This window comes from Mustela putorius, unplaced genomic scaffold, assembly GCF_011764305.1.
Source record: "Mustela putorius furo isolate JIRA1106 unplaced genomic scaffold, ASM1176430v1.1 tig00003853_pilon_pilon_pilon, whole genome shotgun sequence".
Lineage (NCBI taxonomy): Eukaryota > Metazoa > Chordata > Mammalia > Carnivora > Mustelidae > Mustela > Mustela putorius.
Window position 1 is genome coordinate 32,363,592 of NW_025422005.1, and position 18,201 is coordinate 32,381,792.

Consider the following 18,201-nt stretch of genomic DNA (forward strand, 5'->3'; position numbering starts at 1 on the left):
CAGAAATTGTTGTCACTTCCATTTCAAAGCCAGTATTTTTCTATTTTGATCACCACATCTGGATCTCCTTAGCGAAGTCCTGCATTAGTCCTTTTTGTACTTTCACAGATGGAAAATTCAAAAATTTCATAGATGGAAAATTCAAAATAAATTTGAGAATAATACATGAATCTTACTTTAACCAGAAAAACCAACTTCCTGTACAAGTTACTGATAGTCACTGATACATGTATATAAGTATATATATATATATATAAAAAAATTGTATTTATCATTAACTTTTGTAGTATCTGACAGTAAGTATTAAAATGTAAACTCTATAAACACAGAATTTTTATCACTACTGTGAACAGGCAAACTCCCTTGAGCTGGGGTAGAAAAAGTCTGCCAAACAAAGCAATCAGGAAGTGCTTTAATAGTAGAGTTCCCAACAATTTCTGATTAGGATTTTATGGGGGAAGGACAATACAACATCTTAATCCTATCGTATGACTCTGACTAAAACAGAACCAGCAGCTTAAGGACAGTAACACATAATAGCAACAATCCAGCATCTGACTGAGATGTAACAGGGCATCTCAACCAAAATCACTTTTAGTTGTTAAAATCTGATTTAACTACGTCGTATTTAACAGTGACCCAGAGCTTCCCACTAACCAAGCACCATGCATGAAATTGCAAATCTGGTGCTACCATATTCCACCAGCTATCTCTTTGCTAATAACAGTCCATTCAGACAGTAAAGGCACATCTGTTCCTGTAGTGCAACATTTGCCACTCAAACACTTCACATGCCAGACATCACTAATTAACCATGGCAGTATTTCCTACATGGCACAGATGCAGTGTCAGAATTCTTTAATACATACTCCTCCAGGACACCACTAGTAAGTGAATAGGGTATGCAAGATAATTTTAGGGTATGCAAGATAATTTTGGTATGTGAGTAGGTGAATAGGGTGAATAGTAAGTGAATAGGGTATGTAGATAAATTTGCATTCTTGTGTTATTATATGAATATATACAGGGTATAGTAAAGGCACAAAGAGTATTCAATCCTGACCACAATGATACTGTTCAACGATTCAAGAAATAAACAACTGCTATGCAAAAATAATTCTTAAAAATTTTTCAATAAAAATTTACTTTTCAAAACGGTATTTTAAAAACTCCACTTGAAATTAATAGGATATATATGTCAATTATACTTCAATTAAACAAAACAACCCCCTACCCCCAAGAAAACACTCACCTTGTTGACTAAGTGACTGCTCAAAAACTGACTTATAAAGGCTCCGAAATGAGGCACTGAGATCTTCAAAATTATATTCTGAGAAAAGTAGTTGTTTGTCTCGTTCTGGAAGGTTGTACTGTGGCTGCTGTTGAGGAGTTAATGACTGAGAGACTGGTTCTGGATGGTTTGTCACCTAACATCAAAAGAAAATACTACTAATTTAGTAGCTGTATATATCAGAATTGGTCTGTCACATAAAATATATAACTGAAAATATTAGAACAGTTTCTAGAATCCAAAGGAAATAATGTCCCTACCCTTGGCTTTCCCATCTTCTGTTAAGATAGGCACACATGACAGACAAGAACACAAAAGTGTTAACTTGGATTCTGAAGAACCACAGAAATCTAATCCAACCTCCACATTTCACAGAAAAGGTAAAGAGTTCAAAGAATTTAAATGACCTTCCCAAGATCATACAAATAAATGATAGGCTAGGCATGGAACCCTCCCAGTTTCTGCAGAATCTTCATCTTGATCTCTACTAAAGCAATTTGACCTCAAACTCCACTCCACTATGATATTACTAACATTTCTCATTCATTTATTCAATTAATCTTTAAGTATTTAAACTCAAATACTGTTGAGTATTGTGAGTCAGGTTTATGATGCTGTCCAAAGCCGCAAGGAGCTTCAATACACCTAACTCTTCATTTCTAGAGGGGGGAAAAAAAAACTTTTTAATGAAACTAAGGGAAATGAGGAATGAGGGTAACAGATAAAGAAGATTCAGAGAAAAACAGAAGAAAGCATGGCTTTGAGCTATGCGAAGAAAAAAAAAAGCACCCTAAAACACCTAAAAAATAAGAATTATCACTGAAGGCAGCACAACTAGAAATAAAAAAAAAAAGATCAGCAGTATCTATCTTACAGATTGTATCAAGGGGTGGTAAACTGCCATTTTTTTATTGCTTTGAAAAATTAAAATATGAACACTCACTGTAAATTTATGCAGCCATTCAGAATGATGCTTATAAGAAATCTGCAGTAACAGAAATAAATGAATTTTGTGTAGGGGAAGGGCTCTACCACAGCACCTTACACATCTCCACATAGGCCACTGGAGGCCAGGCTCAATGGCAGAACGACCTAAGCCTTGATTATCCTGAAACATGGAATGTGAGTGGTCTTATGAGGAGTAAATTCTCATCCATTTCTCATCTGCCTTTCTATTCTGCAGGGGGTAGCCATGGGGCAGCTTCTCATCTACCTGTCTAACCTATAGGAAGTTGCCAAGAGACAGTTTCTCAACTGCCTCCCTATTTCCAGAGAGGCAGGGGACTTTCTACTTTTTTCTCTTAGGGTACAGCTGTGAGTCACAACTGCTTAGCTGCAATATGGAATTTGTCCCTTCACTACAGTGACCCACTACTTGTGAAGTCTGTCATCTGGCTTCTCCAGTTCAGTGTCACCCTGTGGGATGTGGGGAGCTGGCACCATATCCATCTGGCTTATACATAAGTAATAACAATGTCTGTGTACATTTGGGCTCACTGTGTTCTGAGAGGATCAACCTAGATATATGTGGCAAGCCTGACCAGCAGCTGGTGCTGTCCTGCTGCTCACAGAGTGTTCGATGACCACTTGACATCATTAAAGGACAAAGCATAGTATGTGATGTCCAGCTTTTCAAAGTAGCTTAAACTTCCTACACGTACTGGCATTAGAGACATTTTTGTTCTTCCTTCTGTTACCTAGTTCTACAAATTTAATTTTTTCCTTTGTATTATACTTTGTGATACAGGACTCTTGGTGTCAAGATTTTCTACATTCGCATTATTTTAAAAATAACTTAAAATCATTAAATCTCTGCTTAGTTTGCTTCAATGCTCCAACTTGTCCTTTTTTTTTTTTAATTTTATTTATTTATTTGACAGAGAGAGATCACAAGTAGATGGAGAGGCAGGCAGAGAGAGAGAGGGAAGCAGGCTCCCTGCTGAGCAGAGAGCCCGATGCGGGACTCAATCCCAGGACCCTGAGATCATGACCTGAGCCAAAGGCAGCGGCTTAACCCACTGAGCCACCCAGGCGCCCTCCAACTAGTCCTTTTATATTACGATTTCATCATTTCTGAGTGCTTTTAGTTTACCTCTTGATCTACAAGGTAAGTTTTTCAGAAGGGCACATGAAAACAAAGGAAGCAAGCTTTTTAAGCTCTGTGCATCAAAGAATGTCTTTCTCTTTATTTCATGTATGAATGCAAACTTGGCTGGACATAATATTTATAAATCCAAATCTATTGTCTCAAAACTCTATGTGCAGTATTATTCCATTATCCTCTGGTATTTAGCATTATAGAAGAGAAGTATGATTTGTGTTTCTTTGGATGCATCTAATTTCTTCTACAAGAGTATTTATATAGATGATGACTTTTGAAATTTTAAAATCTATTGTGATGGGTCTAAATACAGGTTTTCCCCCATCAACTTTTCCTATAACTCAGTAACACTTTTATAATCTCTCTTTCTTTGAAAACTGCTTCTTCTGTACCAACTGTTCTAGCTTCTTCTTCAGGGACACCTGTAATTCTTAATTCTCCAGATCTATTATCTTCTCTGACATTAACTGTTATTGCTCTATCTGATACTCCTGCATTCTGAAAGAATATAGTAGGTCTTTTCCCCCAGAGCACTGATAACAGTTTTGAGGAGCCACCTTTTGTTTTCCTACATTCAATGTGGATTTTAATTCTGCTCCCTAAGTTTTGGTTTCCCTTGTGTTATTTTCTTCTTTAAGTTTCCCTTCCCTTATATATCTTTGTCCTGTGTAAGGTTTTACCTATTTACTCATCCTGCAACAGGGAGTGATCTGGTGAGGTCAAATTTAAAACAATGTACAGTGGCAGTATATGGCTCCCGGGCTCTGTTCTAAGTCTTCTAGGGAGGACAGTTGCCAGATGATTTGAAAAGAGGTATCAGGTAACACAAGGGTCATGTTCTTATAATAGGTAACGAAATCAGCATACATGGGTCCCTTTATAGTATAGCTTCGTTTACCACACCAAAATTAAAAACATAAGACTGGTTAACAATTAGGTACCAAGTCACCCTAACCTTTGAGGTCTGTAGAACTCCCGTCTCAAACCTACAGAAGGAAAAAAAGGTTATATACACATTCTGTAAACTCTTACCAAGGACTGTGAAGTATCATCAAATATAGCTTTGCTAGACTAAAGTACAACTTTTTTTTCCTATTCCAATTACTTTTCACTTGAACAGAAAACAGATAAAGTAGGCCAAAATAATAAAACACAGTATAACCACCTATCTGTATCTAATCTGATAAATATAAGTATCCAATTAAAACACTATCAAGGTAGGAATCTGCTCTACTTATCTAATCTAAATGAGTTGATTAGTGAAAAATATACATCTTCACTTTTTATTTACACTTCAATGATATTTGGCTTAGTTTTAAGCACTAATGGAATACTCAATAAAGAAGCTAACTTCATCAAGACTTACCGGTGTATAACTATGCACACTTCCAACACTGTTCAAATTAACAGATGCCAAACTCTGGTCTGAGAGACTGTTGTTAAGGCTGCTGCGTGGGCTGTCACTACCATCCTGATCAGTGTTGTACAACGTTACCTAGAAAAGAAAAATACTGCATAAGTAGTTCTCACTGTAAAGAGTACCTTTCTAAGCAACTCTACAAAAAAACAATTAGGTTGGTATATAGCAGAAAGACAAAATGTTAGTAGTCTTTCCTACCCCAACTCCATGCCCTTCACTGCTAATTCCATGTTTGCCATGAAATAAATTACTCTCAAACTGAAAAATATCCTATCCAGAAGTACATAAATTCAATATACTATCAGGTGTAATTTGTTCATCAACATTTAATAAGGAGATTACAGGTGTTTCTACAAGGTATAAATTTATTTTTACTCAAGCTTTAAGGAAAACTATTATTCTCTTCTATCCAAATACTAGTAATTGAAAAGAACACAAAAAAGGAATTTTTAAAATCACAGGGATCATAGTGGTCAGATTGTTGAAAATGGACACTCAATTGTCCACAATGTACTTGCAAAATCTCATGTATGTGATCTAATTTTTAAAATACTAACAATTATGGGGCACCGAGGTGGCTCAGTTGGTTAAATATCCAACCCGTGGTCTCAGCTCAGGTCATGATCTCAGGGTTGTGGAATCAAGTCCCACATCAGGCTCCACGCTCAGCACAGAGTCTACTTGAGATTCTCTCTTTCTCTCTCTCTACCCCCTCCCCCTCCACACTCTTTCTCTCTAAACAAATAAATCTTTTAAACAAAAATAAGATGCTAACACATACACATCAGATGCTAAGGACTATAAATCAAACTGTTAACTATTAACCAGTAGGAGGCTAGGCATTTCTGAAGACTTACAATTTTTAATTAGAAACAAAGAGTATTTTTAAAACAGATAACTAGCCTTATTAACCCTCAAGGTTCTATTCAGATGGTACAACCAACTTTCCTTTCAATGCTGCTACTTCCATGGCACAATACATTTAGCTTTATGGTAAAACTAATTTTTACCACTACTAGACTGTTAGCTCCTTGAGTCCCCAGTAAGTAATCATAACCAACATAGTGCTTTCTACTCAGTACACAATTAATAAATATTTGCTGACTGAATAACCAATTGATCTATCACCATCCTTCTATTTGTGCTAAGAATGGGATCATGCTAAATGCTACAAACATCTGCCAAAAGAGGCCAAACATGTAGAAAACTAAGCATGTATCCCTCTATACTGAGGGCAAAACCAAACTGTCCCCCATTCACGTCAGCTAGAAACAGTAACATGCCTAGGAACTCATTAGGGAAAAGAATATAAGATAATCTAAGAGGAAATAAAGGAAACTCTGACAAACACTTCCAACATAAATTTCATTTTAAAGAAAATCATGTGTAAGCCTGATGATTCACAGACCTGTACCCCTGGGGCAAATAATATATGTTAATAAAAATAATTTTTAAAAAATCAAGCTTACAGGCTCCTAACCAACAAATTAGAAGCACCCTATGGTAAATTTCTTAGCCACTCACACTCTCTCCTGTCCATGCTCCATTACGTACCACTCAAGTCAGAAATCTTGGACAAAATCCTTAATAGCTTATTTTTATCTGGAAAGAGGATAAACATTTTAATAAAAATTACTAGTTTATTAGAATGGGCATACTTACGTAATCACCATCTAGATAGACCTATTCTCAAAACTTTGATCCTAGAACACTTTTGCAGTCTTAAAAACTGAAGAGTCAAGGAGCTTGTTTGTGCTGATTCATCTATTAATAATTGGCATATTATGTCCCCCCCAAATAATAATTGAAATATATATTAAAACAAATTATTAATTTAAAAATAACAATTATAAACCTGGCTAAAATGGTAACATAAGAAATATTTTCTCCCAATCAACACAATTAGACTTCCCTTATTTTATATTCTTGTAAATCTCAATGCCTGGCTTTACAGAAACAGCTGAATTTTCTTATCCACTTCTGTATTCCATCTGCTGCAGTAAGGTGTTTAGGTGGAACAATACAGAGAAAACCCAGCACCACACATATATGTATTTGGAAAAGGGGAAGAATATATTAACAGACTTTCAGATTATTGTGGATGGTCTTTTTTGATACTACACCAAAACATGACAAGTGAAAATTTTTTTAAAGATAAGTTGCAATGTGGATCTGAGAACACAACACTAAATTTTTCATACTGTCCCACTGAAACCCTCTGTTCTACCTTGTACTTTGAATGGATCATTCATCCAAGCGTGATTTTATAACATGCACTGGCCATCTGGAAAATACTGGTTCACTAAGTTATACAGATTTCCCAAATACTGACACATTTCATTATACAACATTAAAACATCATACTTGCTAACATCATCAATGATCGCCTTAAAGAAGTAGTCTTTAAAGTCTCCTATCATATTTGCTGTGGTGGATAAAAGTTTTCCAAACTTCCATTTTTGCTTAAGAGCTCAAATTTTATCACTAGCAAAGGATACCGACAATTGTTTTCCTTGAGGTGACAAACTCACTTTGTTTATTATCAAGAAAACATCTGCCAAATCTGAATAATCAGTGTGAGTTTTTCTTTCACGTAAAAACAATGATCTAAGCAGCTAGGTCCACATCCAACTCAAACACCCACACAAAGAGGGCTGTTCTTCCTTGAAGCAACCAATGTAGTTCAGCATGTAGTCTAAGTTTTTTATGCATACTTCCCATTTCATCACAGAGAATATTAAAAAGACATATATTCAAAGGTCACAACTTGATAAAACTATCTTTCCTGTTTCACCAAGGATATCATTAAGTTAAACTAGTATTTTTTTTCAACCTGAGGGGTGTTGGCAGTGAAGAATATAATGACTACTAGTACAAGGGGTCACTGCCTTGATCTGTGCTAACATTTACTACTGCTTATGCTGCATCAATGAAAATATAAAAATAAAGAAAAGGCAAATAGTATTTTAGTATTATCATTAAAACAGTTTGACCTCATGAAATCCCTAAAAAGGGTCTTAGTTACCTAGGTGTCCACAGACCACAGAACCTCTGATACAGAACACAACCAGCACTCCTTAAGGCCAGTTCATGTGCTCTCCCAATCATTAACCAGCTAGTCATAACCCATTCCCCTCTCTGACATAGGCACCCACTATACCAAACTTCTGCCACTATTGGTTAGCTTATCTGTATTCTGAACTAAGTATAAATGGAATCATACAGGGTGCCTGGGTGGCTCAGTGGGTTAAGCCTCTGCCTTCTGCTCAGGTCATGGTCTCAGGGTCCTGCAATCTAGCCCTACATCGGGCTCTCTGCTCAGCGGGGAACCTGATTCCCCCTCTCTCTCTGCCTGCCTCTCTGCCTGCTTGTGATCTCTGTCAAATAAATAAAATCTTTTTTAAAAAAATAAATAAATGGAATCATATAATGTGTATCCTTTTCTGTACTTTTACAGTAAAATCAGCTAAAGGATTACACAAAGCTTTACACTAATATCTGCTCTTACATCTTTATTACTTCCTTTGTAATGCAGCACCATTTGTTGAGAGACATCACTGAGTTGTGTTCCGTAAGTCTATTTGTTTTATGCCAATACCACTCTTTCAATTACTGTAAGTTTACTCTTGATAACTGGAAGTATAAATCCTCTACCATACCTTTTCTTTTTTTAAAGATTTTATTTACTTATTTAACAGAGAGAAAGATACAGTGAGAGGGGGAACATAGGCAGGGGGAGTGGGAGAGGGAGAAGCAGGTTTCCCGCTGAGCAGGGAGCCCGATGCAGGGCTCGATCCCAGGACTCTGGGATCATGACCTGAGCCAAAGGCAGACACCTAACGACTAAGCCACCCAGGCGCCCTGCTACCGTACCTTTTCTTTCAACATTATCTTCAACTACCATTTGCCATTTGGATTCTCATTTATATTTTAAGATCACCTGGTCATTTTCTATTCCCGTTCCTTCCCCCAAAAAAGCACTGTGGACCTCTAACTGGGATATTAAATCTGTAGATAAACTGAGGACAAACTGACTTCTTTACAATAATCTTCTCTATAAAAATTACGTATCTATTTATTTATATATTCATTTTCTCTCAGTAACTTTTTATAATTTTATGTGTAGAGTTCATCTTCCACTTAATCCTAGGTATTTAATGTTTTTGAAAGCTAACGCAAGTTTTATTATCTCTAATCTTATTTTCGAATTGTCTGACTTATACACAGAAATGCTATTGATTTCTAAAGTCAAACAATGATCTTCTATTAAGAACTTAAGTTCATTCATGAATTCTAAGAGCTTATCTGTAGATTTCTTTTGAATTTTCCACATAAACAATCATATCACTTAAGAATGATAGCTAGGTTTCTTAAAGTTTATGTTTAACATTTGTTTGGTAATACTTCCATTTCTCCTCTATCTGCCTGAATACTATTGTTGTCCTGTATTTTACTTCTACATGTTATACACCCACAATGTTTGCTATTTTTGCTTTAAGCAGTATATTATCTTTTAAAGAGATTTAAATTTTTCAAAAAATGCTTTATATTTAACCACATAGTTACCATTTATGGTCCTTAGTTCCTTTCTGTAGATCCAGATTTCTAGTTGTTACCACAGCACACGAATATTCTACATACTTTTTCAGTCTTTTTATGTTTCATTTTGTCTAACTTTTTATCTTCAATCATCTTTCCTTCTACAATGTCTAATCTGTTGTTCATTCCACCCAGCGTATTTTTCAAATCAGACATAATTTGTATCTCCAAGAAGTTTGATTTGGATTTTAAAAGAGTATCTTCCAGATGTCTACATAAATGTTCAACCTATCCTTTTACTTCTCTATGGAATACAGTTATAAAAACTGGGCTTTTCCCAACTTTACTGGAATATAATTAACATATAAGTTTAAGGTATACAATGTGTTCATTTGATACACTTATATATTGCAAATTAAATACCACCATAGCTTTAACACCTCTATCACCTCCCATAATTACCATTTCCTTTTAAGATCTACTTACCTAATAACTTTCATGTATACATGAATACAATATTGCTAACAATAATCACCATGCTATATAAAAGATCCCCCAAACTTAATCATCTTATAAGTTAAAAGTTTATACCTTTTGAGACTAACATTTCTCCATTTTTCCTGTCCCATAGCCCCTGGTTAACTACCATTCAACTTTCTATGAATTAGGCCTTTTAAGATTCCATATATAAATGATATATACAGTATTTGTCTTTTCCTGCCTGACATTTCACTTAGCATAATACCTTCAAGGTCCATTCAATGTTGTCTCGAACAGCAGGATGTTCTTCTCATGGCTAAAGAATATTCCATTCTGTGTGTGCGTGCACATGCATGCGTGCACACACATACCTCCCAGCTTTATCACCCATTCGTCCAATGAGAGCTTATTTCTGTATCTTGGCTTATGATAATTTCTTATGTTGCTTTATACTAATTCTATCATCTGTGCTATTTCTGGGTCAGTTTTGATTAATTTTCTCATTATGGTTGCTTTTTTTTTTAAACTTTTTTTTTTCTACTACTTCTTTGCCAGCCTGATAATTTTTTATTGGGTGCCAGGCCACTGTGAATTTTACACTGATAAGTGCTAGATATTTTTGTATTCTTATAAACCTTCTTGACCTTTATTCTGGAACACAGTTAAATTATTTGATAACAGGCATAAAGTACTGATACATGCTATAACATGGCTGAACCTTGAAAAATGTGTTTAGTGAAAGAAGTCAGACGTAACAAGTTACATATTATATGAAATGTCCAGAATAGGAAAATCCACAGAATTAAAAAGTAAATTAACAGTTACAAGAAATGGATGGAATAGGAAATCAATGGTAATGGGTATAGGCTTTTCTTTCCAGGGTGGGTGGCAAAAATTTTCCAGAATTACATGGTAGTTCATGGCTGCACACCCTTGTGAATATACCAAAACCACTAACTGTAACTTTAAAAGGGGAAATTTTATAATGGTCTCTGAATTACATCTAAGAAACTTCAAATCAAATTTTAAAATTAGAATTACTTGAAAACAGACCAATCCTTTTGAGTTTTGCTTCGAAGGTATGTAGATAGGACCAGAGCACCATTTTAGTCTAGAGTTAATTTTGTTCCGCTACTGAATCAAAATCCCAGGTACTTTACTTAATGACCTGTGAATTATGAAGACTTTCACTTTTGCGTGAACAGTAACTACACCTGGCCCTACAGAAGTATCAGTAATTTTCTACACTAATCCTTGCAGGTGGTTCTTTCCCTAGTCTTCCTTACTCATGCACTATAAATACCAACTGAAGACTCAGGGGGCACCCTCAGTATATCACTGGGATTCTCTCTTGGTGTAGCTTTCTCTTCTCTAATACGGTGCCCTGTGAACTCCAGCCACCTCAGGGATTCCATGATCTCCCAATTCCACCTGACTCTACTCAGTGAGACCTCTGGGCCTTAGAAACTTTCTCTTAACAATAAGCTAGGACAATCATAGGGTTGACCTTATTTGTTCACAATTTCTCAGGACTGTGTTATGGCTGAATCTCTCGAAAACCACTGTTTCGTATATTTTGTCTACTTTGTCAGTTGTTTCAGGTAGTGGAGTAAATTTAGGCCCTGTTATTTCATGTTGGCCAGAACCAACAAATCTTTACAAAGAACCAGCTTCTTTTTGTTGACTTCTTTTTTTTTTTTTTAACTACCTTTGTCTTCTTCAGATTTATTTTGCTCTTTATCTAGATGCTTAAATCATTAATACTCAATCCTTCTTCTATTCTAGTATACACATTTAAGGTTAATACTTCAATTGTGGGCACCTGGGTGGCTCAGTGCTTAACCCACTGCCTCTGGCTTCGGCTCAAGTCATGATCCCAGGGTCCTGGGATTGAGTCCCACATCGGGCTCTCTGCTGGGTGGGGAGTCTGCTTCCTCCTCTCCCTCTGCCTACTTGTGATCTCTGTCAAATAAATAAATAAAATCTTTAAAAAAATACTTCAACTATACTCCTTCTATAGGCTTTCATAATTCATATTTCTATTGGTCATCAATTCAAAGTATTTTCTACTAGAATTTCTTCTTGATCCCTGGGTTATTTATAACTATACCGCTTAATCTGCAAACTTTGGGTGATTATCTGATCATGTATTTGCTATTATTTCTACCTTAATTCCACAGTGCTGGAAAATATACACTATATGGTGTTGGTCTTCTGAAGTTTGCTGAAACTTCCTTTATGGTCTAGCATAAATCAGTATTACATGATCAATTTTGGTAAATATGCCATGTGCACATAAAAAGGGTATATTCGGGGGATGCCTGGGTGTACAGTCAGTTGAGTGTCCAACTCCTGGTTTTGGCTCAAATCATGATCTCAAGGTCATGAGATCCAACCAAGAAAGGCTCCACACTCGGCAGTCTGCTTTTGACTCTCTCTCCTCTGCCCCTCTCCCACACACTCCCTCGCTTGCTCTCTAAAATAAATAAATCCTGTTAAAAAAAAAAAGTATATTCTGCAATTGTTAAGTATGTGTATGTATGTATATGTATGTGTATGTACATATATTCCTCAAGTGGAATAAATTTCCTAATTTCCTGGCTCAAATCTTCTATATCTTTAATAGGATTTGTATGATTATGTTTTGATTCTGATTTGCTTCTTTGAGTTATAAAGAGACATATGCTAAAATCTTCCTCTTTGGTCAAGGACTTGTCCATTTCTCCTTTGAGTTTTGTCAGCTCTTGAAGCATATATAAATTTAGTACTGTTCCTTATTGAAATGATCCTTTTGCATAATAAAATATCTTTGTTTTCAGTAATATGTCTTGTGCTTTAAAATATATCTCTGGCGGGGTGGGGTGCCTAGGTGGCTCAGTTGGCTAAGAGACTGACTCTTGGCTCAGGTCATGATCTCAGGGTTGTGAGATCCAGCCTCACATTGGGCTCCAGGCTCAGAGTCTGGTTGAGGTTCTTTCTGGCTCTCTTGTAAGCAGCACATAGGTGCTGGATGAATTTTATTTTTCATCCACTCTGACAATCTTTGATTTTTAAATGGAATATTCTGTACATTTACGTTGATTTCCTAACAGAACTCAATCTTTTTTTTTTATATATTTATTTATTTATTTGAGAGACAGAAAGAGGGAGAGGAAGAGGAAGCAGCAGACTCCCCACTGAGCAGAGAAGCTTGATGTGGAACTTCATCCCAGGACCCTGGGACCATGACCGGAGCTGAAGGGAGAAGGTTAACTGAGACACCCAGGACCCCAACCCAACACAACTCAATTTAAGTACATACTTGTTTTCCTGTTTTCCCTCTCACTTCTTTATTCATTTCTTTCCTCCTTTCTTGTCTACTTTTGGATATATTATTTTTCCTTGTTTACTTTTTTTTTTTTTTAAGATTCTATTTATTTATTAGAGAGGTGGAGAGAGACCAGAAGTAGGCAGAGCAGCAGGCAGAGGGAGAGGGAGATGCCAGCTCTCCGCCGATCAGGGAGCCCGATGTGGGGCTCGATCCAAGGACCCTGGAATCATGACCTGAGGCGATGGCAGCCACTTAACCAACTGAGCCACCCAGGTGCCTCTCCTTATTTACTTTATATTCTTTTACTATTCTTGTAGTAAATAATAACATGACTAGTATGTTGAGTATTGTTAGAAATTCAAATTTTTCAGGGGTGCCTGGCTGGCTCAGTTGGTAGAGTGTACGTGACTCTTCATCCTGGAGTTAGGAATTCAAGTCCCATGTTAGGTGTAGAGATTACTCAAAAAAAAAAAAAAAAAAAAAAAAACTTTGGGGCACCTGGCTGGCTCATTCAGTGGAACCTGGAACTTGATCTCAGAGTTGAGCTCAAGCCCTACACTGGTGTGGAGATTACTTTAAATCCTTAAGAAAAACCCCAAAACAAAACAAAACAAAACAAAACCAAAACAAAGAAATTCAAATTTTCAGACCCCAATTCAATGTACTAAAACCAGAAATTCTCAGGTGAGGCCCGGCAATTTTAACAAAGGTTTTAACAAAACCTCCTACTTATTGTGACAAATGCTAATGTATTAAAAGAACCACTGCCCTAAATATTATAATATGTTTTTGATTTAGTACTTTCACCACTTCCAGTGCAATACAAAGACTTAACTGTATATACAGTTGATCCTTCACATCATGGCTTTGAACCACATGGGTCCACTTACATACAGAATTTTTTCCAATAAACACAGCACAGGGACACCTGGATGGCTCAGTCAGTTTCAGTCATGATCTCAGGGTTGGGCACGAAGCCTGCTAAAGATTCTCTCTCTCCCTCTCCCCCAGTCTCTCCTCTCTCCCTCTCCTCCAGCCTCTCCTCTCACTAAAAACAAAAAACAAAAAACAAACAAAGAAACAAAAAAAACCTAAAAAAAAAAAAAAAAAAAACAAGAAAGAAAGATAAACACAGCACAGTTACTGGGGTGCCTGGCTGGTTCAGTAGGTAGAGCATGCAACTCAATCTCAGTCTTGTGAGTTCAAGCCCCATGCTGGGCAGAAAGTCTGATTTAAAAATATAAATAAATAGGTGTGCATGGGTAGCTCAGTCATTTGAGTGTTTGACTTCAGCTTGGGTCATGATTGGGATACTGGGACTGAGCCCCACCATCAGGTTGGGAGTCTGCTTGTCCCCTTCCTTCTGCTTCGCCCTACACGCACACTCATGCATGTTCTCTCTCTCTCAAATGAATAAAAATCTTAAAAATAATTAAGTATACAGTACGGTACTGTACAAGTATTTTTCTCTTCCTTAAGATTTTCTTAACATTTTCTTTTCTCCAGCTTTTTTCTGTAAGAATAGTATATAATGCATGTAACATAACACAACATGTATTAATGAACTATTTATATATCAGTAAGGCTTCTGTTCAACAGCAGATTATCGGTTAGGATTTGGGGAAGTCAAAGGCAGAGACAGAGATTTTCAACTATGCGGGAAGCAGCAGCATGGGCACCCCTAAACTACACACTGTTCTAAGGTCAACCATATTTCTTCCTGCCTTACCCTTATACTGTCATGTCTTTTAACTTCTATAGTATTTTAGACTCAAAGGCATTGTGTTACATAACAGAACTGCTATTGTTGGATTTTTGTAAACACTCAATACACACTTAGATTTACCAACACACATACTCTCTGGTGTTCTTCATTCTTTCCTGCACAGGATAATTTCCTTCTATCTGAAAAATTAATTCCCTCTATAATACTGGTGTACTAGTAACATATTCTCTCTGTAGAAACCCACTGATTTAACCTTCATTTTTCACAGAAATTTTAATTGTAGAAATCTGGATTAGCAGGTATTACCTTTCAACAGTATACAGGTTTCATTCTCATGTCTGGTTTTTATCATTTCTATTCAGAAGTCAGTGCCTGGCTTACTATTATTCCTTTGAAGTTGCCTGATTTTACCTCTGATTTTAAGATTTGTTCATCTTTGTTTTTAGCGGCTCCATTTGGGAGGGGGGACAGCTAATAAGGATTTTTCATTAATTCTTCTTGAAGTTCTCAAGAAATTCTTGAATCTACACTGTATTATCTTTCATCAGTTTAAAAAAATTTTAATATATTGTTGCTTCTTTATTCCTTTCTCCTCTCTTCTGAAACCCTAATAACAAGTTAGATTTCTTTCCCTATATCCCATTTATCTCTTGAGCTTTTCTCAATTTTCCATTGTTTTTGTGTTTCAATCTCCATATTTTCTATTGACATTTCTTCCAGTTCACTATTCTATTCTCTTCTCTGGTGTGCCTAATCTGCTGTTAAACCCATCTATCAAATTCTTAATTTTAGTTACTATATTTTTCAGTTCTAGAGTTTCCTCTTCATTCTTCCATACAGCTTCCAATTCTCTGATAAATTTTCTGTAATTCAACTATTTTCTTGAACTAATGTTAGTTTTAGTTATTTTAAAATCATTATCCAGATCACTTATAAATACATTTATGCTGTTTTTCCCTACCCATCTCCTTGTTATTTAATTATGTGATCCTGTTTCCTGTAATATCTAAAGTTTTTGACTGAAAGTGAGATCTGACTTATGAAAACTTGTAAAAGCTCAGGATAATGTTATTTCTTCCAAAAAGGATTTAATTCTCTTTTGGCAAATAGAAAAGTATTCTATAAGCTTTAAAGTATATAGCAACCACGCTAGTAACAATTTGAAGCTGGTCTATTTTCGTTTGCTCTTACTCACAGAACATAACCCTTCTGAAGTATCGACTTGAAAGGCTCGAGTGTTTACCATGGCTCCCCTCCTCCTTGAAGATCATAGACAATAATCATTATTCCCTCCTTCCTGTGAGACTGCTTGATTCTGAGTAGTGAAAAATCCACTTGATTTGTCTATGTCTGAGTCCAAATACATATGAGTTAGGAATTAGCAAATGCCTTAAGTGGATAATACTTCCAAACTGAACTCACCTGGGAGATTCAAGAGGATTTAGTCTTCAATCCCCAGCTATTTGATAGCCTCAAACTCCAGTTTTTGTCTTCCTAGCCCAATGACTGGTCTAGGCTTCTGATTTCTGTTTAGCCTCTATGCCACGCATTGAGAACTGAGAAATGTCCCAAGGAAAGTATGCATGGCTTATCTCAATATATTTCCATTTTTCCTGGAATCTTTAGCTCTGAAGTCCTGGCTTTTCTGTGCTCAAATGCCTCTTCCCTCTTTCTTACTGTTAGTCGGGGATGGTGGTATTTTATATAGAAAGAAGGATTAATCTAATACTAGCTAATCCATCACATCTAGAAGCATAAGTCCAAGAACTCCAGCTTCTTTGACCCCCATATTATTTCATCATGAAGTCCAGCATTACTATTTCCTGTTTCCTAAAAGCTACAACTATCTATATTTAGGCCTTAGTATCTCCTACTTGAACTACTACAAAGAACAGTATTGGATATTTCTGATTCTAGACCATATGCCTCACTAGAAATTCTCAAGTTTAGTTGGGCACAAAAAGGGATAGTGTCTTTTTTTTTTTTTTTTTTAAAGATTTTATTTATTTATTTGACAGAGAGACAGCCAGAGAGCACAAGTCAGGGGAATGGCAGAGGGAGAGGGAGAGGCAGGCTCCCCACTGAGCAGGGAGCCCGATGTGGGGCTCAATCCCTGGACCCTGGATCACAACCTGAGCAGAAGGTAGATGCTTAACTAGCTGAGCCACCCAGGAGCACAGGGATGATTTCTTAAAGTACAGATTTTTGAACCTTATCTCTAAGTATAAAATAAATGATTTGGCAGGCCTGCAATAATACCTTGGAATTATCACCAGCACCACTAAATAGACACTCGCACACATACACCCACATATACCTCCCCTAAGTGATTCTGATGGACTCATTCCATGGGTTAGTATTTGGGAAAAATCAATACTCTATACCTCAGCTACTAGTTGCCTTTCTAAATTGTAAATCTGATCAGTCACTAATGATAGTCTGCTTCTATTGGTTTATTATCTTTCTAAAAATAAAAAGATTCTATATGTATCAGTATAATTATATGTATATAAGCGTGTGTGTGTGTGTTTATGTGTGTGCATGAAAAAGTAGAAGAAATAAAGCAAGAACAAGTGAAAGCAAGGGAGAGAGGAGAAGAGGGTAAAAAAGCAAGATTTGAAAGTGAGACTGAAAGAGAGTAGCAGCATAAGGCATATATGGCTTCAGGTGCTCATGGTCTAGTAAGGGAGGAAATACATGCATAGAACTTAGTTAGTTCATGAATCTCCCAGAGACTTTTTAGGGTTTTGAGATATGAGCTTAAGAAATAACGTAAAGAAAAAAACACTTGGTATTTCATTAGGTATCTAATGACTTGGCATGAAATTTGGAAGTTCTGACCCTTGCTTCAAAAAGAAAGAAAAGAGAAGGGGAAGGGATGGATGGGGTAAGGGGAGAAAAGGAAGTGGAAGAAAGGGAAGGAAAAGAAAGCAGACTACTACATACTATTTCTGGATATGCACCTACACTTGCATACTATGGAACAAGTTGACTACCATTCAAAGAACTCTATGGGTTTGTCCAAATTATTCATTTTACTAGATTCTGTTGACCCCTTGGGAATCTGAAAATTTTTTTCAAGCATATATTTAGAGGGATAATCATTGGTTTTTGAAACAAACTGATTCAATAAAATACTAACTCAAAAATTCCATCAATGGGAACTGGCACTGTCAAGAATTTAAATTAAATAGAGCTTTCCAATAAGCAACCTCCAACTTCTTTAGAGAAATATTTTCTTCTAATTTGTGTATACCTCAAAACATTGTGGATTCAAGCTTTCAAGCTGCCATTACAGGCTAGCCAAATTTATGTCATCTTTAATCTCAATCAT

General features: G+C 36.3%; 1 protein-coding gene across 5 annotated transcripts in view; it reads right to left on the bottom strand.

The window, feature by feature from the left end:
- The window catches only part of FOXJ3 (forkhead box J3), a 154,898-nt gene that overhangs the window by 25,280 nt on the left and 111,417 nt on the right, over window positions 1-18,201 (bottom strand). For all 5 annotated transcript variants that reach the window (XM_045064328.1, XM_045064325.1, XM_045064326.1 and 2 more), the window contains 2 exons: window positions 4,759-4,887; window positions 1,253-1,427 (listed from right to left, as the gene is read on the bottom strand). In XM_045064328.1, the coding sequence (XP_044920263.1) occupies window positions 1,253-1,427; window positions 4,759-4,887 (304 nt within the window). The remainder of the gene's footprint in view (window positions 1-1,252; window positions 1,428-4,758; window positions 4,888-18,201) is intronic.